Source organism: Chiloscyllium plagiosum, chromosome 1 (genome assembly GCF_004010195.1).
Source record: "Chiloscyllium plagiosum isolate BGI_BamShark_2017 chromosome 1, ASM401019v2, whole genome shotgun sequence".
Taxonomy (NCBI): domain Eukaryota; kingdom Metazoa; phylum Chordata; class Chondrichthyes; order Orectolobiformes; family Hemiscylliidae; genus Chiloscyllium; species Chiloscyllium plagiosum.
This window is the reverse complement of record NC_057710.1, coordinates 26,393,653-26,415,101: the sequence shown is the minus strand read 5'-3', so window position 1 is coordinate 26,415,101 and position 21,449 is coordinate 26,393,653. Positions and strand designations below refer to the sequence as shown.

The 21,449-nt window shown below is 39.9% G+C and overlaps 1 protein-coding gene across 4 annotated transcripts in view; it reads left to right on the top strand.

Moving 5' to 3' along the window:
- The window catches only part of uvssa (UV-stimulated scaffold protein A), a 109,435-nt gene that overhangs the window by 62,847 nt on the left and 25,139 nt on the right, over positions 1 to 21,449 (top strand). For all 4 annotated transcript variants that reach the window (XM_043708333.1, XM_043708245.1, XM_043708421.1 and 1 more), the window contains exons 10-11: positions 11,001 to 11,180; positions 17,189 to 17,372. In XM_043708333.1, the coding sequence (XP_043564268.1) occupies positions 11,001 to 11,180; positions 17,189 to 17,372 (364 nt within the window). The remainder of the gene's footprint in view (positions 1 to 11,000; positions 11,181 to 17,188; positions 17,373 to 21,449) is intronic.

The following is a 21,449-nucleotide window of genomic DNA, read 5'->3' as shown; positions in this document are numbered from 1 at the left end:
ACTCGTTCCACCTCTGTGCTGTTAATGTTTCGAGGGGCATAAGTAACATCCCACCGAAACTCAGTAATGAGTTCCTTGGTTTTGTCGGCATTGAGAGCTAGGTTGTTCTTAGTGCACCATTTTTCCAGGTCTTCCACCTCCTGTCTGTAGTCTGTTTCATCGCCATCTGAGATTCAATGACTATGACTATGGTGGTGTCATCAGCGAATTTGTCTGGTATTTGGTGATGCAGTCATAGGTGTACAGTGAGTACAGTCAGGGGCTGAGTACTCACCCCTGGGAGGCTCCAGTGTTGAGTGTTAGTGAGGATGAAATATTGTCCCCAATCTTCACTGATTGAGGCCTGTTGGTCAGGAAACTGAGGATCCAGTTGCAGAGAATGGGGCTTAGTCCACGATACTAAGTTTGGTAACCAGTCTTGAGGGGATAGTAGTGTTGAAGGCTGAACTGTAGTCAGTGAGTAAGATTCTTACATAGCTGATCTTGGTGTCATTGTTCTAGGGAGGAGTGAAGGTCCTGTGATCTGGCATCTGACATGGATATGTTGGTCCGATAGGCAAATTAGAGTGGGACAAGAGTAGTGGGGAGGCAGCACCACTAATCCAAAAAATGGAGTTGCTTAATGCCATGACCAGCCTTTCAAAGACTTCATGATTACCGAGGTTAGGGCCACTGGGTGGTAGTCATTGAGACATGCTGCATGAGCCTTTTTAGGCACAGGGATGATGTTGGCCCTCTTAAAACAGGCAGGGACAGTGGCCTGCTGCAGGGAGAGGTTGAAGATGTCCGAGCAGATCTGATTTATGAAATGATTTATCCTGATTAAATGATTTATGTTAATTATGTTAAACCTATTTTCAGTTGTAATGGAACTGCACCAAGTTACCTTTAGTGTATTAAAAAATACTTTAAAAAATTAAATTGTATTTTAAAAATGCCAACCAGTTGTGGTGACTATTGACAGATGTTGCTTTTAGTAAAAGACAATAGAGGAAAGGAAAACATTTCTGAGTTTTGGAAAATTTGCGTACACGACCAATTGCATTCAAATCAGGAGGTTTCCAGAGTGTGGAAAGAAGGTCCAGTGAGAGATTCTTGAAATTAAACAGCTGCAGATGCTTCATACCAACGGTTGTCTTCTGATTAATCATAGAGAACACATGAGCTTGTTAGCACTTAAAGAGCAGGATGTTATTCCCTTTACAAATGATTCAGCACCATTCATTTGCTGGTGCAACCTTAAGGTGGGGTGCATCCGACTTGTGACTCCCAGTTAAGGCCAACAACAGATCAAACAGGTTTCCTGAGGGGAAGATTTCCTGCATCAAAGGGCCTGTAACCTTAGAAGGATAGCAGTCCCAATCAGTGGAAGTGCTGCAGTCTGTAAGGGCACCTCACCTCTTCAGAGGCCACCTCACCATTTTAAAAATGAACCATTTTCCTAGAATATCACCAGCAAACTACTTTCAGAAACCTAATAAAAACTGAAAGAACTGTGGTGCTGTAAATCAGAGACAAAAATAGATGTTGCTGGGAAAGTTCAGGTCTGAGAGCATCTGTGGATAGAAATCAGAGTTAATGTTCCCCGTCGAGTGACCCTTTCCCTGAGGAAAAAATTCTGTTTTTGTCCCTACTTTCTGGTACCTACTGGCCTTTGGCCCTGGCAGAATGGGTTGTTTAGGGATAGTGCAGGATTCATCTTAGCAACAATCTGCCCAGAACTGACCCTTAAATACGTAGATTGGCCATCAATCACTGGTGGACAAGCAAACTTGGTGTAGCCTACTGAAATGATGCTCTGGATATCTTACTTTACTTTCCTCCCTGTTCCACCTTCAAAACTATCTCAGTAAAACTGGTAAAATTCTGCTTGGGGTAATTCGTCCTGGATGTAAAACCCTTAATAGCTTTTGAAAGGGAGCAACTTGAAAAATAATTGTCCAGCATTATGGAGGAAGAACAGAGGAGATAGAAATAAAAGGTTGCAATGGACTAAAAAGCTCCATGTACAACTGAAATAACTTTGCAAAATTGCACATAGCTATGCTGAAGAAATTTTACAACGCTCAATTTAAAGTTTACAGCAGAGTGCTCCTTGTTTGATTTCCATGCTTTTGATTTCGATAATCTTTTTGTATTTTGTTTAAAGCAATTATATAATTTATATAAGAGCAACCGAGACTCATTTAAAGAAGTGTCTCATTGTGAATGACATAGATCTTATTAATAGTTGCAAAAAACTGTTAGGCATCCTTCTTGGAAGATACTATCTGCAGAATAATTTGAGCATTTTATGTCAGAGAAATTCCAGTAGTGAAAAATATGATAAAATCATGTTGTCTAGAAATTACCTAGAAGGCGAATTTGAAGAAGATTGGGACTTAACAGAAGAATAGTAGCTCTGCATACAAGGTCTGAGTGACATAGATTCCTCAGCAGTGAAGCTTGCTGATTATAGCACATTACGGGAGGTATTTTCTGTTGAACAAGACAAAGACAATGCATATTGAATCTTTGTTAATGAAACAGCAGCTTTTGAAATTCATGATGTAGTTACACACTAAAAAAACACTGCTGAAATAGATCTTGATCAAGTAATTGTACTGTGGTTTCAGTGACTGAGTTCTTTGAATCGATTTAGTAGAAACAATTTGGCCTTTATGAATTAGTTGAAGGGTTTCAGGTCACTTGGCAGGAACAGATGAAGGAAATGTACCCCAACCAGTTGAGTAATCTATCTGGGAATGTCTGAAACTGACTACTCATGATGGCCCTGCTAGTAAGACTTGACCTCGAACTAGATGGATGAGGGAGAACAACTAGACAGTTTCTTCATAGTTTCATCAGATTAGTGGAGAATGGCAAATAATCCTTTCTTCGACAAATGATTGAAGTAAGGTTTGTGTAATCAGCTATCTTTGAGGGAATCTAATCAAGTCTCCACAGCTTCATTAGTTAGTTGGCAACAACATGGATAGTGTATATGGTCATAATGACTGCAGCTAGATGATATATTATAATGGCTTTAGAGAAACTTGAGCTGGGCTCAGATTCATGACTTTAAATTACAATTTGTGCACTCTTTCCTGTAATAAAGGGAAGTCTACACAAGATGGCAGACAATATCTACTAGTTTCAGTTGTGTAGTACATCATAAATTTTCAGTCTTGCCGAGTTTTATATGTAGTTGTTTAGATTGCTGCATGGTTTCATTTTTTTTTGTCAGGGGTTTGTCTTGACCACAAGTTAAGAGTTGGGGTGGTTAGAAATTTGTTCTTCCTGATGAAATCAAAGGCTGGAAATTCTTCTTTCAGTTGCCAGATTGGGGACTAGCAGTATGATGATACCCCAAAAACTGGATGTGATGGGGATAAAGTAGCCCTCTTGATTAGAACCACGACCATAAACATTTGCTCCCTCCGCCATTGATGCACAGCAGCAGTTGTGTGTACCATCTACGAGATGCATTGTAGAAATTTCATTAATTCTCCTTGACAGCATCCAGGACAAGCATGGTGGCTTAGTAGTTAGAACTGCTGCCTCACAGTGCCAGGGACTGTTAGATTCGACCCTCATGCGACTGTGTGAAGTTTGCTCATTTTCCCCATGTCTGTGTGAATTTCGTCTGGGTACTCCAGTGTCCTCCCACAGTCCACAGATGTGCATATTAGGTGGATTGGCCATGCTAAATTGCACATAGTGTCCAGGAACGTGCAGGCTTCATGGATTAGCCACGGGAAATGCAGGGTTACAGGGACTGTATAGGTGGGGTGGGGTTGGATGCTGTTCTGAGGGTCGGTTTGGGTTCGATGGGCCGAATGGCCTGCTTCCACACTGTAGGGATTCTATTCTGTTATGCTATTTTTCTTTCAAACACACAACACCCACCACATAGAAGGACAAGGACAGCATATAATGGGAACACAATCACCTGCAAGTTCCCCCTCAAGCTACTCACCATCTTGAAGTACGTCACCGTTGCTTTACTGTGGCTGGGTTAAAATCCAGCAACTTTCTTCGCAAAAGGACGTTAGTGAACTGGATTGGTTTTTTGTTCCTAACAGCATTGTGGGAGTATGTACTTCAAATGGATTACAGCAGTTCAAGAAAGCAACTCACCAGCACTATCACAAAGGCACTTGGGAATGTGCAACAAATTCTCCTCCAGCCAGCATCATCCACATATCTGAGATGAATAATTAATAGGGGGCTGGCAAAACTGAAGAACTTCTTGTTGGATGAAAGAACTTGGTTTTAGAGCACTCCTGTTCCTCATGGCTCACGTGCCTGAGCAGAGTTGAAGTTTTAAAACTCAACTGGGCTTCTCCTTGCTGGTTGGCTTCTCCCATCAGGTTTCTGCTGGAATTTGCAGGCAGTGCATGACATCCCCTAGATTGGTGAAATATTGTAAGGCAGGATGATGAACAACTCAGCCATGATTTTTATATCTTTAGTTAAAACTCACACAATACCAGGTTATAGTCCAACAGGTTTATTTGGAAGTACTAGCTTTCGGAGCGCTGCTCCTTCATCAGGTAACTAGTGGGGCAGGATTATAAGACACAGAATTTATAGCAAAAGGTCATAGTGTCATGAAACTGATATATTTTAAACATACCTAGAGTGCTGTTAAGTCTTTAATCACTTTGAGTGGCTTGCAGGTATTGATTCATTAATGTGTAAATCCATTCAAGTCACATTCCTGAGGTAACTTAAGGTTTAATAAAACAAAAAGGTGACATCTCGGTTTAGACAATGCGTTAAAGGTGTGAGGTTAGATTCTGTCTGTATCTCAACCTGAGTCAGACTGGTTCAAAGTAGGAATTTATGAAATGTCACATGGATTGACTGCCTGCAGACTGTATGCTTTTTAAACTGAATAGAATGTATCTGTAAATACAATTCTGCAATTGCAAATTCACCCAATAGATTTGTGTGTGTGCGCGCGCATGCGTGCATGTGAAGGAGAAAGAATGTGTGTGTGGGAGAGCGTGTGAGAGGGTGTATGCATTTGTGTGGAGTGTATATATGTGTGTCTGTGTGTGTGTGAGAGACAGAGAGAGAGACAGAGAGAGTATATTGTGTAGTGGGGTCAGCTGGAGTGTGGCATGAGCCCAAGATCCAAACCTTGACCTTGATTTTGCTTATGCCTGCATAGGAGAAAATTCTTTCATAAGACTACCAAATGTGTTGTCCCCTTCAAAAGCAAAGGGAGGGCAACTTCTTTCCTTGGCCAATTAGAAATTCCACAGTCAAAATTGCAAAGAAAATACTTCCTAATCAATGACCTAAACAAAGCATTTCATAGATAATAAAACCATACTCATAAAATTCTAGAGGTAATTCTATTTGTAATGTTTAAAGTGGAAGAATAGAGACTAGGCAAAATCTTGCAGTACTTCCCAGAATGGGAGGCAAGACAGGAGAAAGAATTGTGAGGCAGGAGGCAGAAATTCAAAGTCACGATGGTCAGATGAACTTTTATATCAAAGTTCTCCAAACTTGAAAGGTAGGTCATACTTCTGGGCAACGCCAGCAAGTGTCAGAAACCTTTTTTTGCATGTACTTTCATCTCACCAAGAATGGTCATTAAAATGCTTGATCAGCTGAATAAAATTTCCCTTAAAAATTAAGTTATCTTCCAATTAAGAAATGTATGCACTTGGATAATGGGTGGCATGGTGACAGAGTACTGCTGCCTCACAACGTCAGGTTCAGTTCCAACCTTGGTGACTGTGTGGAGTTTGCACATTCTCCCCATGTCTGCGCAGGTTTCTAGTTTGTGCTCCAGTTTCCTCCCATAGCCCAAAGGTGTGAAGATTTGGTTGGTTTGCCATGCTAAACTCCCCTATAATGTTTAGGGATGTGCAGGCTAGGTGGGTTTGCCATGATAAATGCAGGGTTACAGGTATAGGTGAGCTGGGTTTTGATGGGATGCTGTTTGGAAGGTCAGTGCAGATTTGATGGGCCAAATGGCTTCTTTGCACAATGTAGGGATTCTATGATTCCGTAATCAAATATATAATAAGGCTAAGCAATTCCACAACAAGCATGTCATGTCTAAGCTGCACAGTCTTGCCACATCCAGATTATGAATGATGGTGGCAACTAAACAACCAACAGATTATTCTCATTCTCAGTGACAAAGGGGCCCAGCACAGCCTTGCAAAAGACAAGGCTGAAGTACTTGTACCCATCTTCAACAATAAGTGCTAAGTGGATGATCGACCTTGGCCTCTTCCAAGGTTCATAGCATTGCACATACTAGTCTTCAACCAATTTAGTTCACTCCATATATTACCAAGAAATATCTGAAGGCGTTGCATGCTGAGAAGGCTATGGGCCCTGAAGACATTCCAGCAACGGTACTAAAGACTTGTGCTGCAGGACTAGCCGTGCCATTGGCTAAGCAATTTCAGTGCAGTTAGAACCTGACAATGTGGAAAATTGCACAAATATGTCATGTCTTCAAAAAGCAGGAAGAATCCATCTTAGCCAGTAATTAGCCTATTTGTCTATTCTCTATCATCAGCAAGGGGATGGAAGGGATTTTCAGCAGGTGCTATTAAACATCGTTTGGAAAGCAATAACCTGCTTACTGATGTACAGTTTGGATTCTGTCATGACCTCCATATTAAAACATGGACAAAAGAGCTGAATTCCAGAAGTGAGGGAAGGCTGATAGCCCTTGTTATTAAATTTGACCAAGTATGCTGTCAAGGAACACTAGTAAAATTAGAGTCCATGTTTTCAAGGAGAAAACATTCTGCTGGTTGGAATCAGACCTAGCACAAGAGAGGACTGGGATGGGTTTGGATCTGGAAAGTCCCATATTTTTTCTTCAGGACAGCGTTAGTTTTTTGTGAAATTCCATTTGGATTCCAAGAGCCAGGCAACCATGGCACTGCAATTTGCTGGAGTCGCAGGATTCTCACAACGCAAGAAATGATAGACAATGCACGGATGGTTTTGTGAGCTTTCTTGAAACATTTAGTTGCATTCATCAACAGAAAATGTTTCCAATCTTTGATTGTGCAACTCACACCAAACAACAAATGTTCTAAGTTTGTGCTTGCTATCCAGCGAGTTCCCATGGTGCCAATATTCTGGATCATTCTCAAGTACCTCAAGTCTTTGTACAGTTTCATTTGCAGGACTGACTGGAACATGAGGGATACCCCATAAGGTCTGGCTGATGTCATCAGTTTGGAACCAAGGAACACTGTTTCAGAATAAAAGGCAAAATATTTAGGTCTAATGAGGGGGAATTTCTTCATTCAGAGGAGGCAAATGTTTGGAGTTCTGTACCCAAGAAAGCTGTGGAAGCTCAGTCATTACGTTCAATACAGAGTTGATAGATTTCTAGTTTGTAGTGGCATGTATGGATATGGGATTAGTATGGAAAAATAATATGAGGTAGGTGATAAGCCATGATCTGGAATGCCAGAGAAAGCTCATTACGCTGACTGGCATACTCCACTCCTGATTTCCTATCAATTCTCAAAGTACCATCGAGGAGAGATGCAATTCCTGCTCGTTGATCCAACAAGAATTGTGTGCAATGAGCTGAGAACCATGTAATCATGTTTAAAAAAAAAACTTTGACCCAGCCCTCAGTGGAAGTGAAGCACATCCTTCCATGCATGGCGCCAAACATATACTTAATGGAAGATTTTGCCTTGGGACATTTTGAAGTTAACTGACCTCAGCTGTGAGCATGAAAAGGCTCCTCCCATCTATCCTACACTGGAAGAGACAAACTGCAGAGTCTTAAGCTTTCATTTGTTTTTTGGTGATACTTGCTGGAAATATGTAATTGGTCACATTGAAATGACCTTTGTTCTGGTGCCCTTGTGATGGAATAGCTTACCACCGCCTTGTTCAGACACTCAGGAGGAATAGCAACTGTGTAGAAGTATTGGAAAACTGATGCATCATGGAATTGTATCTCTCTTTGTCTGAGCCTTCAGAAAAGGGAATATATGTTTACTACAAAACCTGTTTGCTGACCATAATTGACCAGGTGTATTAGAGATGAATGTTTCTAGAATAAATTAAGCATACAAGAAAGGTACATATATCTTAATAGATATTAAAAAAAAGGTTGATTTCCATTAATAATTTTACTTAGCAGCTGACATTCTGGATGGAGCTCTTAAGTGATAGAAAAGATATGGGGTTATTGGAAAAGGCCAGATTAATTAAATGGTACCAAAGGTAGAGTTCTGATGAAAGTCTCTTTTTAAAAATATGGAGTTGTTTTCACTGGAATAGCGAAGGCTACAACAAATAAATTTAATGTATTTTGCATTAAGAAGGAAAAATAGATAGTGAAGCTTTGGCTAAGAATTCAATTGGAGTTGCTCATGTTTGCTGCCAGCAGTCAGGAATCCCATTTAAGTGTGTCACTGGGTTTCTGCTACTCTTCCAACAGCTACAGCTCCTAGCCATTATATCTATTTGGTCATAAAACAGTAGTGTGAGATCACATGTTTAGGAATATTACTTGAAAAATTAAGGGGGAGGTTAGAGGAAACTTTAGAATTTACAGTTCCGGGATCATGAAATATTTTACTACTAATGTTTTTTTTTCTGCCAGAAACCATAACTTCATTTGAAAGGAAACTGTGTAAGCATGTGTGAAGGAAGAATAGAAAAACTTTAAAGAGAGAGAAATAAATGTATCGTTACTTCCGGTTAAAGAATAGCGCCAATACAGACTTCTTACACTGCAAGTATAGTGATCCCTGATTTTAAAAAAGACTGGATATGTTACTATGAGAAAATTGTTTATGCAATTTTAAAATTTAGCAAAATATCAAAGAGTATGAAAATATTTGATCAAGTCTTGCCTGTTCATGTGTTCTATCTAAATCGTACCAATCCTCTATGAATTACTTTGGTACCTTCAGAAGATCAAAGTAATACTTCAATAGCTTATTTGGTTTAGAATTTTCAATTTCCTTTTCTGTTTTCTAACCTCAGCCAGTATTTAGCTCTGAATGTCATGTTCTGAGTTCATGCTCCATGTTAAAACTTGAGCACAGCAGAGTTGAGGATGTGTAGTATTGTTGAAGCTGTCATCCTAATAAGCACGACACTAAACTGACGTCCTGTGTTCAGAAGGATATAAAGATCTCTTGTTGCTATTCAAAGAGCAGAGCTTCTCATGATTTCATGATAAGTAGTCTGTTTAATGCAGCTGAGAAAAGTACAGATTGAGTGGTCATTTACTTTGTTTGGTATTTGTGGGATCTTCCTGTGGGCAATTCATTGTACCCATTTTCACAGGGACAGCCCTTCACAGTAAGTAAAATAAAAACCAAATGTTGGCGAAAGACTGCAAGTGTAGGAGCGTGCATGGAGAGAGAAGTAAAGTTAGTTTTTGGAGTCAGAGTCCTACAGCACGGAGACAGGCCTTTTACCCAAACTGGTCCATGCTGACCAAAATGTCCGCCTACGCTAACCCCACTTTGCCCATGTCCTTCTAACCCTTTCTTATTCATGTTTGGTATGGCTCTCAGAACTCAAGGGAGTTTGTACAATGTTGTCTTTTATGCTGTGCATAAAATGGGGAGGAGCAGCAAGTGGGGAAATGTGCATTAAAGCAAAGGGCAAAGAAAGTGTTAATTGTCATAGTGAACAAATATATCTACAAAAGTAGGTGTCCCTTCAAAGTAATTTGGTTACAGTGAAGTTTTGAGATATTCTGAGGACATGATGAGCTTATTTAAATTTACAAATGGCTTACGGTTTGCTATAAGTTAACAGTTCTCAAAATGTAATGTTAAAACTATTATGAAGGTGCTTCATATTTAATTTTTGAGGACTCAAGTTTGAAGTATTGTGGAGACATGTGGATTTCCTTTTAGAAAAGCCAGTGAAGAGATGCATTGGAATTTTTATTAGCTATAATTTATTGGTTCCACATTGTTTTGGATGCTTGAACTAATTTCAGGAGAAGCACCTTATGTTACGATTGGGTTTTAAGGCTGTTATGTTTGAATGGTGTTTGTAGGCATGGTAGTAAGGAGTGTGTGCAATGAATAAACTGCTCAGCCTGAAACTCCTGTCTGTGTAACGCTTGTGTTGTGAGATCAGAGTGAAACTTGATTGTTGTTCTGGAAGAATGACTGAAAATGTCTCAATTTTGCATTTCCTAAGTAAACTTTGTCCGACAAGACACAGGAGGCAACTGTGTATGATTAGTAGCTTGACTACATATGCAAGAATGCCAGTTTGATAGATGGAACGGTTCTACACATTATCCTCTTTCCCCTTCAATAATAACCACCATTTTCTATAAGGGTCTCTTTAAAGTAAATTTCTCCAAAGAGAAATTTGTTTATTTTGCCCTTTATGTGGTTGTGTATGTTTCTGTGTGCAAGTATGTGTTTTGGCTGGTTGGGGTCGGAGTGGTGTGGGGTGGTGATAAATGTTTATATTTGTATATTATGCATTGTATGTGTTAAATAATTCTGCATTTTCATTGAGTTTTGTTTGCAGTAACTAATTTTGTTTATCGATCTTTTTATTCTGAGCTGAATATCGAGAAAGCATACAATTGACAATACAGTATCAGGATTTGAGTATTAGTTTTCACCATGCGACTGGTGGAGTAGTAGAGCTAGAGTGACAATACATTCCTTCTATCTTGCTTTTAACAAAGTGTGCAATTTTGGATTTCTTCCACCAAAAAAAACTTTGTTCTTTCAAATGTTAGTTGCATTGTACCTTTTTATAGTTTAGCTCACCCAAACTGTGTCCATTTTCATTTTCCCCTGAGTGACCTCCAGAATTATCTATAATCCTTGGAGTAAGTTGCTTGCTGCAAACTTCATCAAATTCACTGGCAAGTTGTAATGTGTATAATGACAGTGTTAGTCAAAGTGGGTCTGCATTAATGTGAATGTTAGTGCAAAGGTTAATGAAACTAGAACAGTGATTGTGCAGCACATTATCTTCTATTGATTTTTTTTAAATATATGTTCTTCCAACAGCCTGCCTGGAACTTCGAATGGAACAGACATACAGGCATCTACATCAAGACCTGAATTATGCAATGATCATGACAAAAAACGGAAAAGGGAAGAAGAGATGAAGAAAGCTCCTGTGAGGTCTTTTGGGATTGACCTTTACTATTGGGGAAAAGAGGAGTCAACAACTGGCAGAATTCTCAAGTAATTTATTTTTCAGTTTGATTTTTATTGTTGAAATATTACATAAATTGCAGATACAGGGTTATTGCAAAGGTGAATAGATAGGAGGGCATGGGTTCCAATCTCACGTTAAATGTAGCATTGTTTAACTTGAGAATTGGAAACATTTTAGTTTGAAGTGAGGAAGTTATGTCAGTAATGGTTGCTTTGAAATGCAAAATGAATTTCAAGAATGGCACTCAGCGTATCCAATCAAATTCATCAGAGTACTGAGCTACACAGTCAATATTATAAAGTAAACAGAAATTCAGGCTCAACTTGTAATATACTACAGTTGGAACATATCTTGAACAAACATCTCAAGACAAGCGATAGCTAATCACTTAAGAAAGATAATAGACACTATCTCCTCATCGCTGAAAATGTGTTGCTGGAAAAGCGCAGCAAGTCAGGCAGCATCCAAGGAGCAGGTGAATCGACGTTTCGGGCATGAGCCCTTCTTCAGGAATGAAGAAGGGCTCATGCCCGAAACGTCGATTCTCCTGCTCCTTGGATGCTGCCTGACCTGCTGCGCTTTTCCAGCAACACATTTTCAGCTCTGACCTCCAGCATCTGCAGTCTTCACTTTCTCCACTATCTCCTCATCCTAAAGTTATTTTTTATATAACACACCTTTTTGACTTGGAACTATGTTGCTATTGCGTCCTAGGGTCATTGAGATATACAACACAGAAACAGACTCTTCAGTCCAACTCGTCCATGCTGACCAGATATCCTATATAAATTAAGTCCCATTTGCCAGCATTTTGCCCATCTCCCTCCCTATTCCTATACCCATCCAGATGCCTTTTAAATGTTAAATGTTGTAATAGTACCAGCCTCCACCACTTCCTCTGAAAGCTCATTTCATACCTGCACTTCCCTCTAAATGAAAAAGGTGCCCTTAGGTCCCATTTAAATCTTCCCTCATTCACCCTAAACCAATGCCATCTAGATTTGGATTCCTGCACCCCGAGGAAAAGACCTTGACTATGTATCCTATCCATACCTCTTGTGATTTTATAAACCTGTATAAGGTAACCCCTCAGCCTCTGGGAAAATAGCCCTAGCCTATTCAACCTCTCCCTGTAGCTCAAACCCTCTAACCCTGGCAACATCCTTGTAAGTCTTTTCTGAACCCTTTCATTTCACTTCCACTGCGTCAAAATAATGAAATTCTCTTCCTGTCTAAAACTGGGTGTGCCTGTAATAGGCGGACTCTTGCAGTTCAGGAACGTGGATCATCACTGCATACTTAAGGCCAAAAGGTCAGCAATGCATCCATGATCGAATCGGGGAGAAAAGACAGATTCTGAGTTTTAAAACCAGGAACATTGAAAATTGAATATAAAAAGGAGAATTAAACTAAGTAGGGTTTTGCCTTAATTTTGGGCAGGTTCTAAATGTAGTATTGGGATTCTGAGAAAGTTTCAGTAAGGATTTAGCAGGATGACATTAAGTTGAAATGATGAGTATGTTTTCAATTTTAAACAATTTTGTATTCAGTTGGCAAGCTCACCCTGAACCCATGAGATCTAATTTTACTAATTAGTCTACCATGCGGAACCTCGTCAAAGGCTTTACTAAAGACCACGTAAATGATATCCGCCACTCTGTCCTCTCATATCTTATTGATATATATTCTAAAATCATGGAGCCATCACTATTAGATAAAAGTATAAGCAATATAACATGATCAGGACAATGCATAAAATACTTTATTCCAAAAAACTCTTTGTTTATCAAATGTAGCTCACGTTGATCATGCTGATTTTTGAGGAATGCAAATCATTTGTCTTAATGATACGAACAAAGGTAGAACTCATTGAGAACATATTTCACTGGTAATTGTCATTTCTATTGAATTTTAAATCTTGCTTGATAAAGTTTTTTATTAGGAATCTTCAAAATGATCATAAGGAATTGATGATTAGGCTCAAAGGAGAAATAGAGGACCAGGTAGACAGACCTATAATGTGAACATTTCAGCTTTGTTGAAAAGCCATAGAGTAAGATGGGAGAAATGCTCTTTTGTACCCAGTTAAAACCTGATTTCTTGAAGTATTACAGTTATAATTATAACTGGAGTGTTACCTTCAACAAGGCATAACATTTTCCTTTCTACTTAAATGTAAAAATTAAAATAACTTCTTAAAAAGAGAGGGTATAGATTTAGTAGGTTTGACACTGTAGGCTGTTGCTTACTGATAGCAGCTAGTGTTGCATCACTGTGTAGTCTGCTTACTCGATGTTTTGAATGTAACATTTTCCTTTGCAAAGCAAGGGAAACATTTGATTTGTGGCAGTAGTGGATCTGTCATTGGCCAAATGATCTGTTACTTGCCTGAGGGAAAAATTGGAAGACGGAAGTTTTAGAAGCATCTTCACTTAAGTGTGTCTGATTGTGGTTATTAGTTCTTAAAAGTACTGAAACACTTATAGCTGATGCTCCTGTGACATCAAGATAGCTATTCTTGAGCCCACAAGGTAACCTGATAGAATTTCTAACAGCTTCAACTTGTCCTTTCCTCTTGAGGAACATTTACATTGAGCTACATTATTATCTTTCGCCTTTCTGTTTTTGCTGGATACAGGTCATGAATCTTTTTTAAAAAACTTTTGAGTTTTGAGTTTAAACATAAGTGTGAGGAGTAAATTGGCTTAGGTAGTTTGGGAAATGAGATTAAGTATTTCACGGTAGAACTGTGATAGGAAATTTTCCATACAGGAATCAGTGTCGATTTCACCAGTTTCTTGACCTCCCCTCACCCCACCTTATCCCAGATCCAACTTGGCACTGCCCTCTTGAACTGTCCTACCTGTCCATCTTCCTTCCCACCTATCTGCTCCACCCACCCTCCAATCTGACCTATCACCATCACCTCCCACCTTCATCTACCTATCGTATTCCCAGCTACTCTCTTCCCCAGCTCCACCTACCCTCCCATATATCTCTCAGACATTTCCCCCCCCACCCCAAACTCACCCCATTCCTGATGAAGAGCTTACACTCAAACCGTTGACTGTTCTGCACCTGAGATGCTGCCTGACCAGTTGTGCTTTTCCAGCGCCACACCTTTTGACACTAATGGCAAATGTTAAGTATGAACTGTTGGAGAAACTCTGCAGGTCTGGTAACATCAGTGGGAAGAAAGCAGAGTTGACGTTTCAGGTCTGGTGACTCTTCATCAGAACTCTTCATTAGGAGTCACTGGACTTAAAATGTTAACTCTTCTTTCTTCTGATGGATGCTGTCAGACCTGCTGACTTTCTCCAGCAATTTCTGTTTTAGTTTCAGATCACCAGGTCACAACTTCTTTGTATTATAATGAATAAATCATAACTTAATAGAAGTCTATTCCTTTTGGAGAATAATAATGACACTTGTAAAAGTGGTATAATGATGAGAAATTGAGAATTGTGTTTGATCCAACAATTATGATAAAACAACAACATTACAATGTTCCTAAAAAAAGTAACATGTTTGAGGATTAGGAAGGTTTTAAAAATCATGGATGACCATAAAATTGATAAAGAGTAATAAAGCTGAATATGATAATAAACTGGCTAAAAAAATCATAAAAGCTTTTACAAGTATGTACTCAGGAAGGGATAAGCAAAAATAAATATGGGTACCTTAGAGGCAGGAATTGAAGAAATAATGGGGAATAAAGAAATGGCAGTCTTTGTGTATCGCTTACAGTAAAACAATTAAAAAACATATAAATATGCTACATGTACTGGTTTCCCTTTAATTCCCTAATCATTGGACCGTCAATAAGCTTTTATTAGATTAATTAAACTTGGGTTTTATGAATGGGAACTACGTTGACTCTACCTCATCAAATTCAATTTTTCAAGCACCCGATTACCAAAAGATTTTAAGAAAAAAATGGTGAATAAGGAATTGGTAGAAAGACATTAAACAAGAATCTGGCATATGTCTTCATAGAACATAGAACATAGAAGAATACAGCGCAGTACAGGCCCTTCGGCCCTCGATGTTGCGCCGATCCAAGCCCACCTAACCTACACTAGCCCACTATCCTCCATATGCCTATCCAATGCCCGTTTAAATGCCCATAATGAGGGAGAGTCCACCACTGCTACTGGCAGGGCATTCCATGAACTCACGACTCGCTGAGAAAAGAACCTACCCCTAACATCTGTCCTATACCTACCCCCCCTTAATTTAAAGCTATGCCCCCCTTGTAATAGCTGACTCCATACGTGGAAAAAGATTCTCACTGTCGACCCTATCTAAACCCCTAATCATCACCTCTATCAAGTTGCCCCTAAACCTTCTTTTCTCCAATGAAAACAACCCCAAGTGCCTCAGCCTTTCCTCATACGATCTTTCTACCATACCAGGCAACATCTTGGTAAACCTCCTCTGCACCCGTTCCAGTGCCTCCACATCCTTCCTATAGTATGGCAACCAAAACTGCACACAATACTCCAGATGCGGCCGCACCAGAGTCTTATACAACTGCAACATGACCTCAGTACTCCGGAACTCAATTCCTCTACCAATAAAAGCCAGTACGCCATATGCCTTCTTCACCGCACTATTTACCTGGGTGGCAACTTTCAAAGATTTGTGTACATGGACACCAAGATCCCTCTGCTCATCCACACTACCAAGTATCCGACCGTTAGCCCAGTACCCCATCTTTTTATTACTCTTACTCATATTAGAAAGCACAAAGAACTACCTTACAGCCATGATTCCAATGAGAGTGAGAAACTTAAGGTAATGACTACTGCTGAAACAAAGGTACTGCAGATGTTAATGAGGCTAAAAGCCATCAAGCCTCTGAACCTGTTAGCTTACACTTGCGGATTTTGCAGGGATTGTGGAGAGTTGGATTTGATCCTTGAGAATTCATTAGAATCTAGAATGATCTATGTTTGATTAGAGAGCAACAAATATAATCCTGCTGTTCAAAAACAGAGGTAAAGAAAAATATTCAGTTCGAGGCCAGTTAGCTTAACCTCTAATTATCTAAACAAACATCGCATGACTGAAATTGGCTAAAATGCAGCAAACAAATCCATCTCCATCACCCTACATTGTTTAATTTTCATTTTACAATCTGACTTGCGTGTGATTTCATGTTATTTCTCCTTAATTTGAATAGAATCCATAATAATTTATACCTCTTGTAGCATATTTCTTGGGACACAATATACATTTCTATTTTTAAGTAGATTGCAAGCAGACTGCTAACTGCATCTTGCAATTACAATACATATGTATAGCCAGCAGAGGGCACTCAACCCTTTACTTTAATCAGACCCAAGAAACACTAAACATTTACATTTGTTATCCTAGTGCTACATTCTCTCACACCAGAAAAAGTATTTGCTTATATTCAGATTAATAAGTAGTATTTCTGTTTTTCTAATCATAATGTTTAAATATGTTGCATAATCGGGTTAGTTAAAACAGAAAAGCAGTTTTACATTTTGGGTGCAATGCTTCACTACAGACTTTTTGTCTGTAATGGAAAAGCGCAGCAGGTCAGGCAGCATCCAGGGAACAGGAGAATTGACGTTTCGGGCATAAGCCCTTCTTCAGGAAGAAGGGCTTATGCCCGAAACGTCGATTCTCCTGTTCCCTGGATGCTGCCTGACCTGCTGCGCTTTTCCAGCAACATATTTCCAGCTCTGATTTCCAGCATCTGCAGACCTCACTTTCTCCTTTTGTCTGTAATGCCAAGTAATCCATCCACTTATTGATTTCACTATGAATATTTTTGAAGTGTAATCTGAAGTATTTGCCTATACCAGTGGTGTGTGAACAGCAGCAGCACTAGTGGGGCTGTTTGGAGGCACTGGCATGAGTCCACACACTACTAGTTTGGCACAATACACCAGTCTAATACCATATGACTGAATTGCTCCTGAGGCTAATATTTAATATAAATATTGTATTATTTTTGACAAGTTAAGGATTTTTTCACATAAATATCTTTAATATTCACTAGAATTGATACTCCCCATCGATTTTGGGCATCCAGCTCAGAACTGGGTGAAGAGTTGGAGAATAAGGAGTTATCTACACTGCAAACCAGATACATAACCTTTGCAGGAAAGTTTGAACCTGTAAATCACAAATGTCGAGCACCTATGCCCAACGGAAGATTTTGTGAACGCCAGGATCGGTTCAAGGTTTGTAAATAGCGTATTTCAGAATATATTGTTTCATTGTTTCTGCATTAGAATGAAAATGCAGTGAACGTTTATAATATCACATGTGAAATTTTAACTTGAAATGCTTTATTCCCATTCAAAAAATAAATCACAAGAGTAATGCAGTGAATGGTGTATATATAAAACTATCTCAAATTAATGCAATAAAGAAAGGGAAAACCTGAAACTCATTAGAAAAAGGCTGTGGCATTGCAGCCTGTTCCTGATGAAGGGCTTTTGCCCGAAACATCGATTCACCTGCTCTTCGGATGCTACCTGACCTGCTGTGCGTTTCCAGCACCACACTTTTTGACTCTGGTTTCCAGCATCTGCAGTCCTCACTTTCTCCTCGCCTGTTCTAAAACATGACCCACCTATATCGTAAGTTTTTTTAATCATTCAAGGGAATGTGAGCATTTATTCTAGACCAGAATTTGTTCCCTGTCCCTAGTTTCCTTGGAGAAGGCGGTGGTGAGGTTTTGTTTAAACCGCTGCATTATAGGAACCCCACATTGCTGTTACAAAGGGCATTTCAGAAGTTTTGATCCAGCTCCAATAAATGAGTGGTTAAATTGTTCCAAGTCAGGACGTGTGTGGCTTGCATGGAATTTGCAGGTGGTTTTTTTGCTGTGCGTCTGTTGCAGTGCATCTTGTAGATGGCACACAATGCTGCGATTGTGTATCGGTGGTCACGTCAGTGAATGTTGAAGTTGTTGAATTTGACAAAGCCGCTTGCTTCATCTTGAATGGTGTCAAAAGTTTGATATGTAGTTGTATCTTGTGGATAGTAGACAGGCCTTTGGGGAATTAGGAGGTGGGTTGCTTACTGCAGGATTCCTAGTCTCGGACCTATTTGTATAGTGAGTTGGATAAGGCTAGGTCATTTCAGTGTCTGGTCAGAGGTAACCAAAGGATATTCATAGGATGTGATTCAATGATGGTAATACCATTGAATGTCAAGTGGCATTGTTAAATTCTCTCTTGTTTGAGATGGTCATTGACTGGCACTTGTCACTTCTTGCTACATTGGAAGATTGGCTGCACAGTAGCTGAGGAGTCATAAAGTTTGCTGAATGTTGCACAGTCATCAGAAACATTCTTTCTTGTAACCCTATGTTGGAGGGAAGATCAGTCATGAAGTAGCTGAAGATGTTCGGGCCTACCCTGAGTAACTCCTACAGTGATATCTTGGGTCTGAGATGATCGACCTCGAACAACCTCAACCATTTTTCTTTGAGCTGGGGATGACTCCAGCTAGCAGCGTTTTCTCCCTGATTCTCATTTCACTCTAATTCCACTAGAGAACCTCCGTGCCATATTTAGTTGAATGTTCTCTTGAGGTCAAGGGTAGTCTCTTCTCCCCTTCTAAACTTCCTTTTTGTTGTCCCTTTTTGTACCCAGGCTGTAATGAGGTCAGGAGTTGAATGGCCCTGGCAGAAAGCAAATTGAGTATCAGTAAGCACATTTATTCCTTTCCAAGTCTCGTTTGATAGCTCTGTCGACATCACTTTGTTGATGATGGAAAGTAAACTGATGGGGGTAGTAATTGATTGGGTTGTATTTATCCAATTGTTTTGTACATGGGATGTAGCTGGGCGGCACGGTGGCACAGTGGTTAGCACTGCTGCCTCACAGAGCTAGAGACCCGGGTTCAATTCCCGACTCAGGCGACTGACTGTGTGGAGTTTGCACATTTTCCCCGTGTCTGCGTGGGTTTCCTCCGGGTGCTCCGGTTTCCTCCCACAGTCCAAAGATGTGCGGGGCAGGTGAATTGGCCATGCTAAATTGCCCGTAGTGTTAGGTTAAAAGGGTATGGTGGGTTGTGCTTCGGTGGGTCGGCGTGGACTTGTTGGGCCGAAGGGCCTGTTTCCACACTGTAAGTAATCTAATCTAATCTAATCTAATTTCCACATTCACAGTATTGTAACTGTTAATGGGAAATTAATTAAATATGTTTAAGATCAAATAGAGATGCTAAAGAAAAGTTGTACGTGCACAGTGTAAACTAAGTTGACCGCAGAACAGGTTTGGACTGCAGTGCAGCTTTATGGAGACATGGAGGAGTCTATTGAAACTCGATGACATGTGATTACAAACTACAGTCTGGCTAATGATTAATACCTTCCAAACCCATGACCTCCACCATTTGAAAGAACAAGAACAGCAGATGCATAGAAACACCTCAACCTGCAAGTTCCTCTCCAGGTCTCACGTGGTCCAGATTTGGAAATCTATCACTGTTGCTGGGTCAATATTCTGTAACTATCTCCCTGACAATACTGAGAGTGTACCTAGCATCAAGGATGGCAGCAGTTTAAGAAGATGACTTATCATCACCTTTTTGAGGGCAATTAAGGATGGACGATAAATTCCTGAAGAAGGGCCTGTGCCCGAAACGTCGAATCTCCTGTTCCCTGGATGCTGCCTGACCTGCTGTGCTGTTCCAGCAATAAAGTTTCAACGATAAAGACTGATCAAGCTAGTGATATCTACTTCCCATGACAAAATAAGTAGAAAGCAGCTAGATTATTGAGAAATCTTTTTTCAAATTGCAGTGTTCACCTTGCTCTTAGCATTGAGGATATCATTGGAACTTTGCTAATTGAAATATATAATTTGTATTACTTTGGGCAAAACCTTTAGTCTGGTCTTCCAAGTGTGAACGCGAATGCATGAATCACAGTAACTTGGTATGCAAGTACAGCATTTAATTAGGAAAGCTACTGGAATATTATTAATGATCACAAGGGAAAATAACTACAAAGTATAGAGATTATGCTTCAGTTATACAAGACTCTGTTGAGACTACATCTGGAGTACTGTGTATAGTATGGTCACCTGATTTAAGGAGGATAAAAATGCATTGGAAGCAGTTTGGAAAAGATTTAGCAAGCTAATCCTTGGAGTGAGTGGGTTGACTTATGAGGAAAGGTTGTTCAGGCTCAGCTTGTATCTGCTGGGGTTTAGAAGAATGAGGCGACTTTGAAATGTATTAAATCCTGAGGTGTCTTGACAGGGTAGATGTGGAGAGGATTTTTCTTTTAAGGAGAATCTAGAACTTGAGATTGCAGAGGGTCAGAACTCTTTCTAAAAATTGGTGAAAGCAAGTCTGTAAGAAGTAGGAACAGGCGTAAGCAGTTTGGCACCTCAAGCCTGTTATGGCCATTCAATAGGATCATGGCTGATCTGACACTCCTCACATGCACTTTCCTATCCATTCCCTGTAACCCTCGATTTCTCCAAATGATCAAGTATCTATCTCAGCCTTAAATATACTCAAAAACTCTGCCCCCACAGGTGCCCAGTGGCAAGGAGTTCCAAAGACACTCAACCCTCAGAGAAGGCATTCAATGCAGAGAAATGTGAGGTAATGTATTTTGGTAGAATAAACACAGAGAGACAATACAGGCTGAATGGTACAATGTTGAGGGGAGTGTAGGAGCAAAGAGACCTCGGGTTCACGTACATGATTCTCTGAAGGTGGCCAGGCAAGTTGAAATAGTTGTTAAAAAGGCTTTAGGATCCTTGGGTTTATCAATAGTGGCATAGAATATAAAAGCAAGGAAAAGAAGCTACACCTCTACAAATCATTGACCAGAGCATTTTTTTTTATTCATTCATGGGAAGAGGGTGTCACTGGTTAGGCCAGCATTTATTGCCTATTCCTAATTGCCCAGAGAGCAGCTTAACAGTTATCCACATTGCTGTGGGTCTGGAGTCACATGTAGGCCAGACCAGGCAAGGGTGGCAGTTTCATTCCCTAAAGGACATTAGTGAGCCAGATGGGTTTTTCCAACAATCGACACTATGGATTAGGCTCTTAGTTCCAGGTATTCATTGAATTCAAACTCCAGTATTTGCTGTGAGAGGATTTGAACCCAGGTTCCTAGAACAGTATTTGGGTCTCTGAATTAGCAGTCCAGCAATAATACCACTTGGCCATCGCCTCCCATTTGCAGTATTGCGTTCAGCTCTGGGCACCTTATTTAAGGAAGGATGTTAAAGCCCTGCAGAGAGTTAAAAGGAAGTTTACTAGAATGTTACCAGGAATGAAGG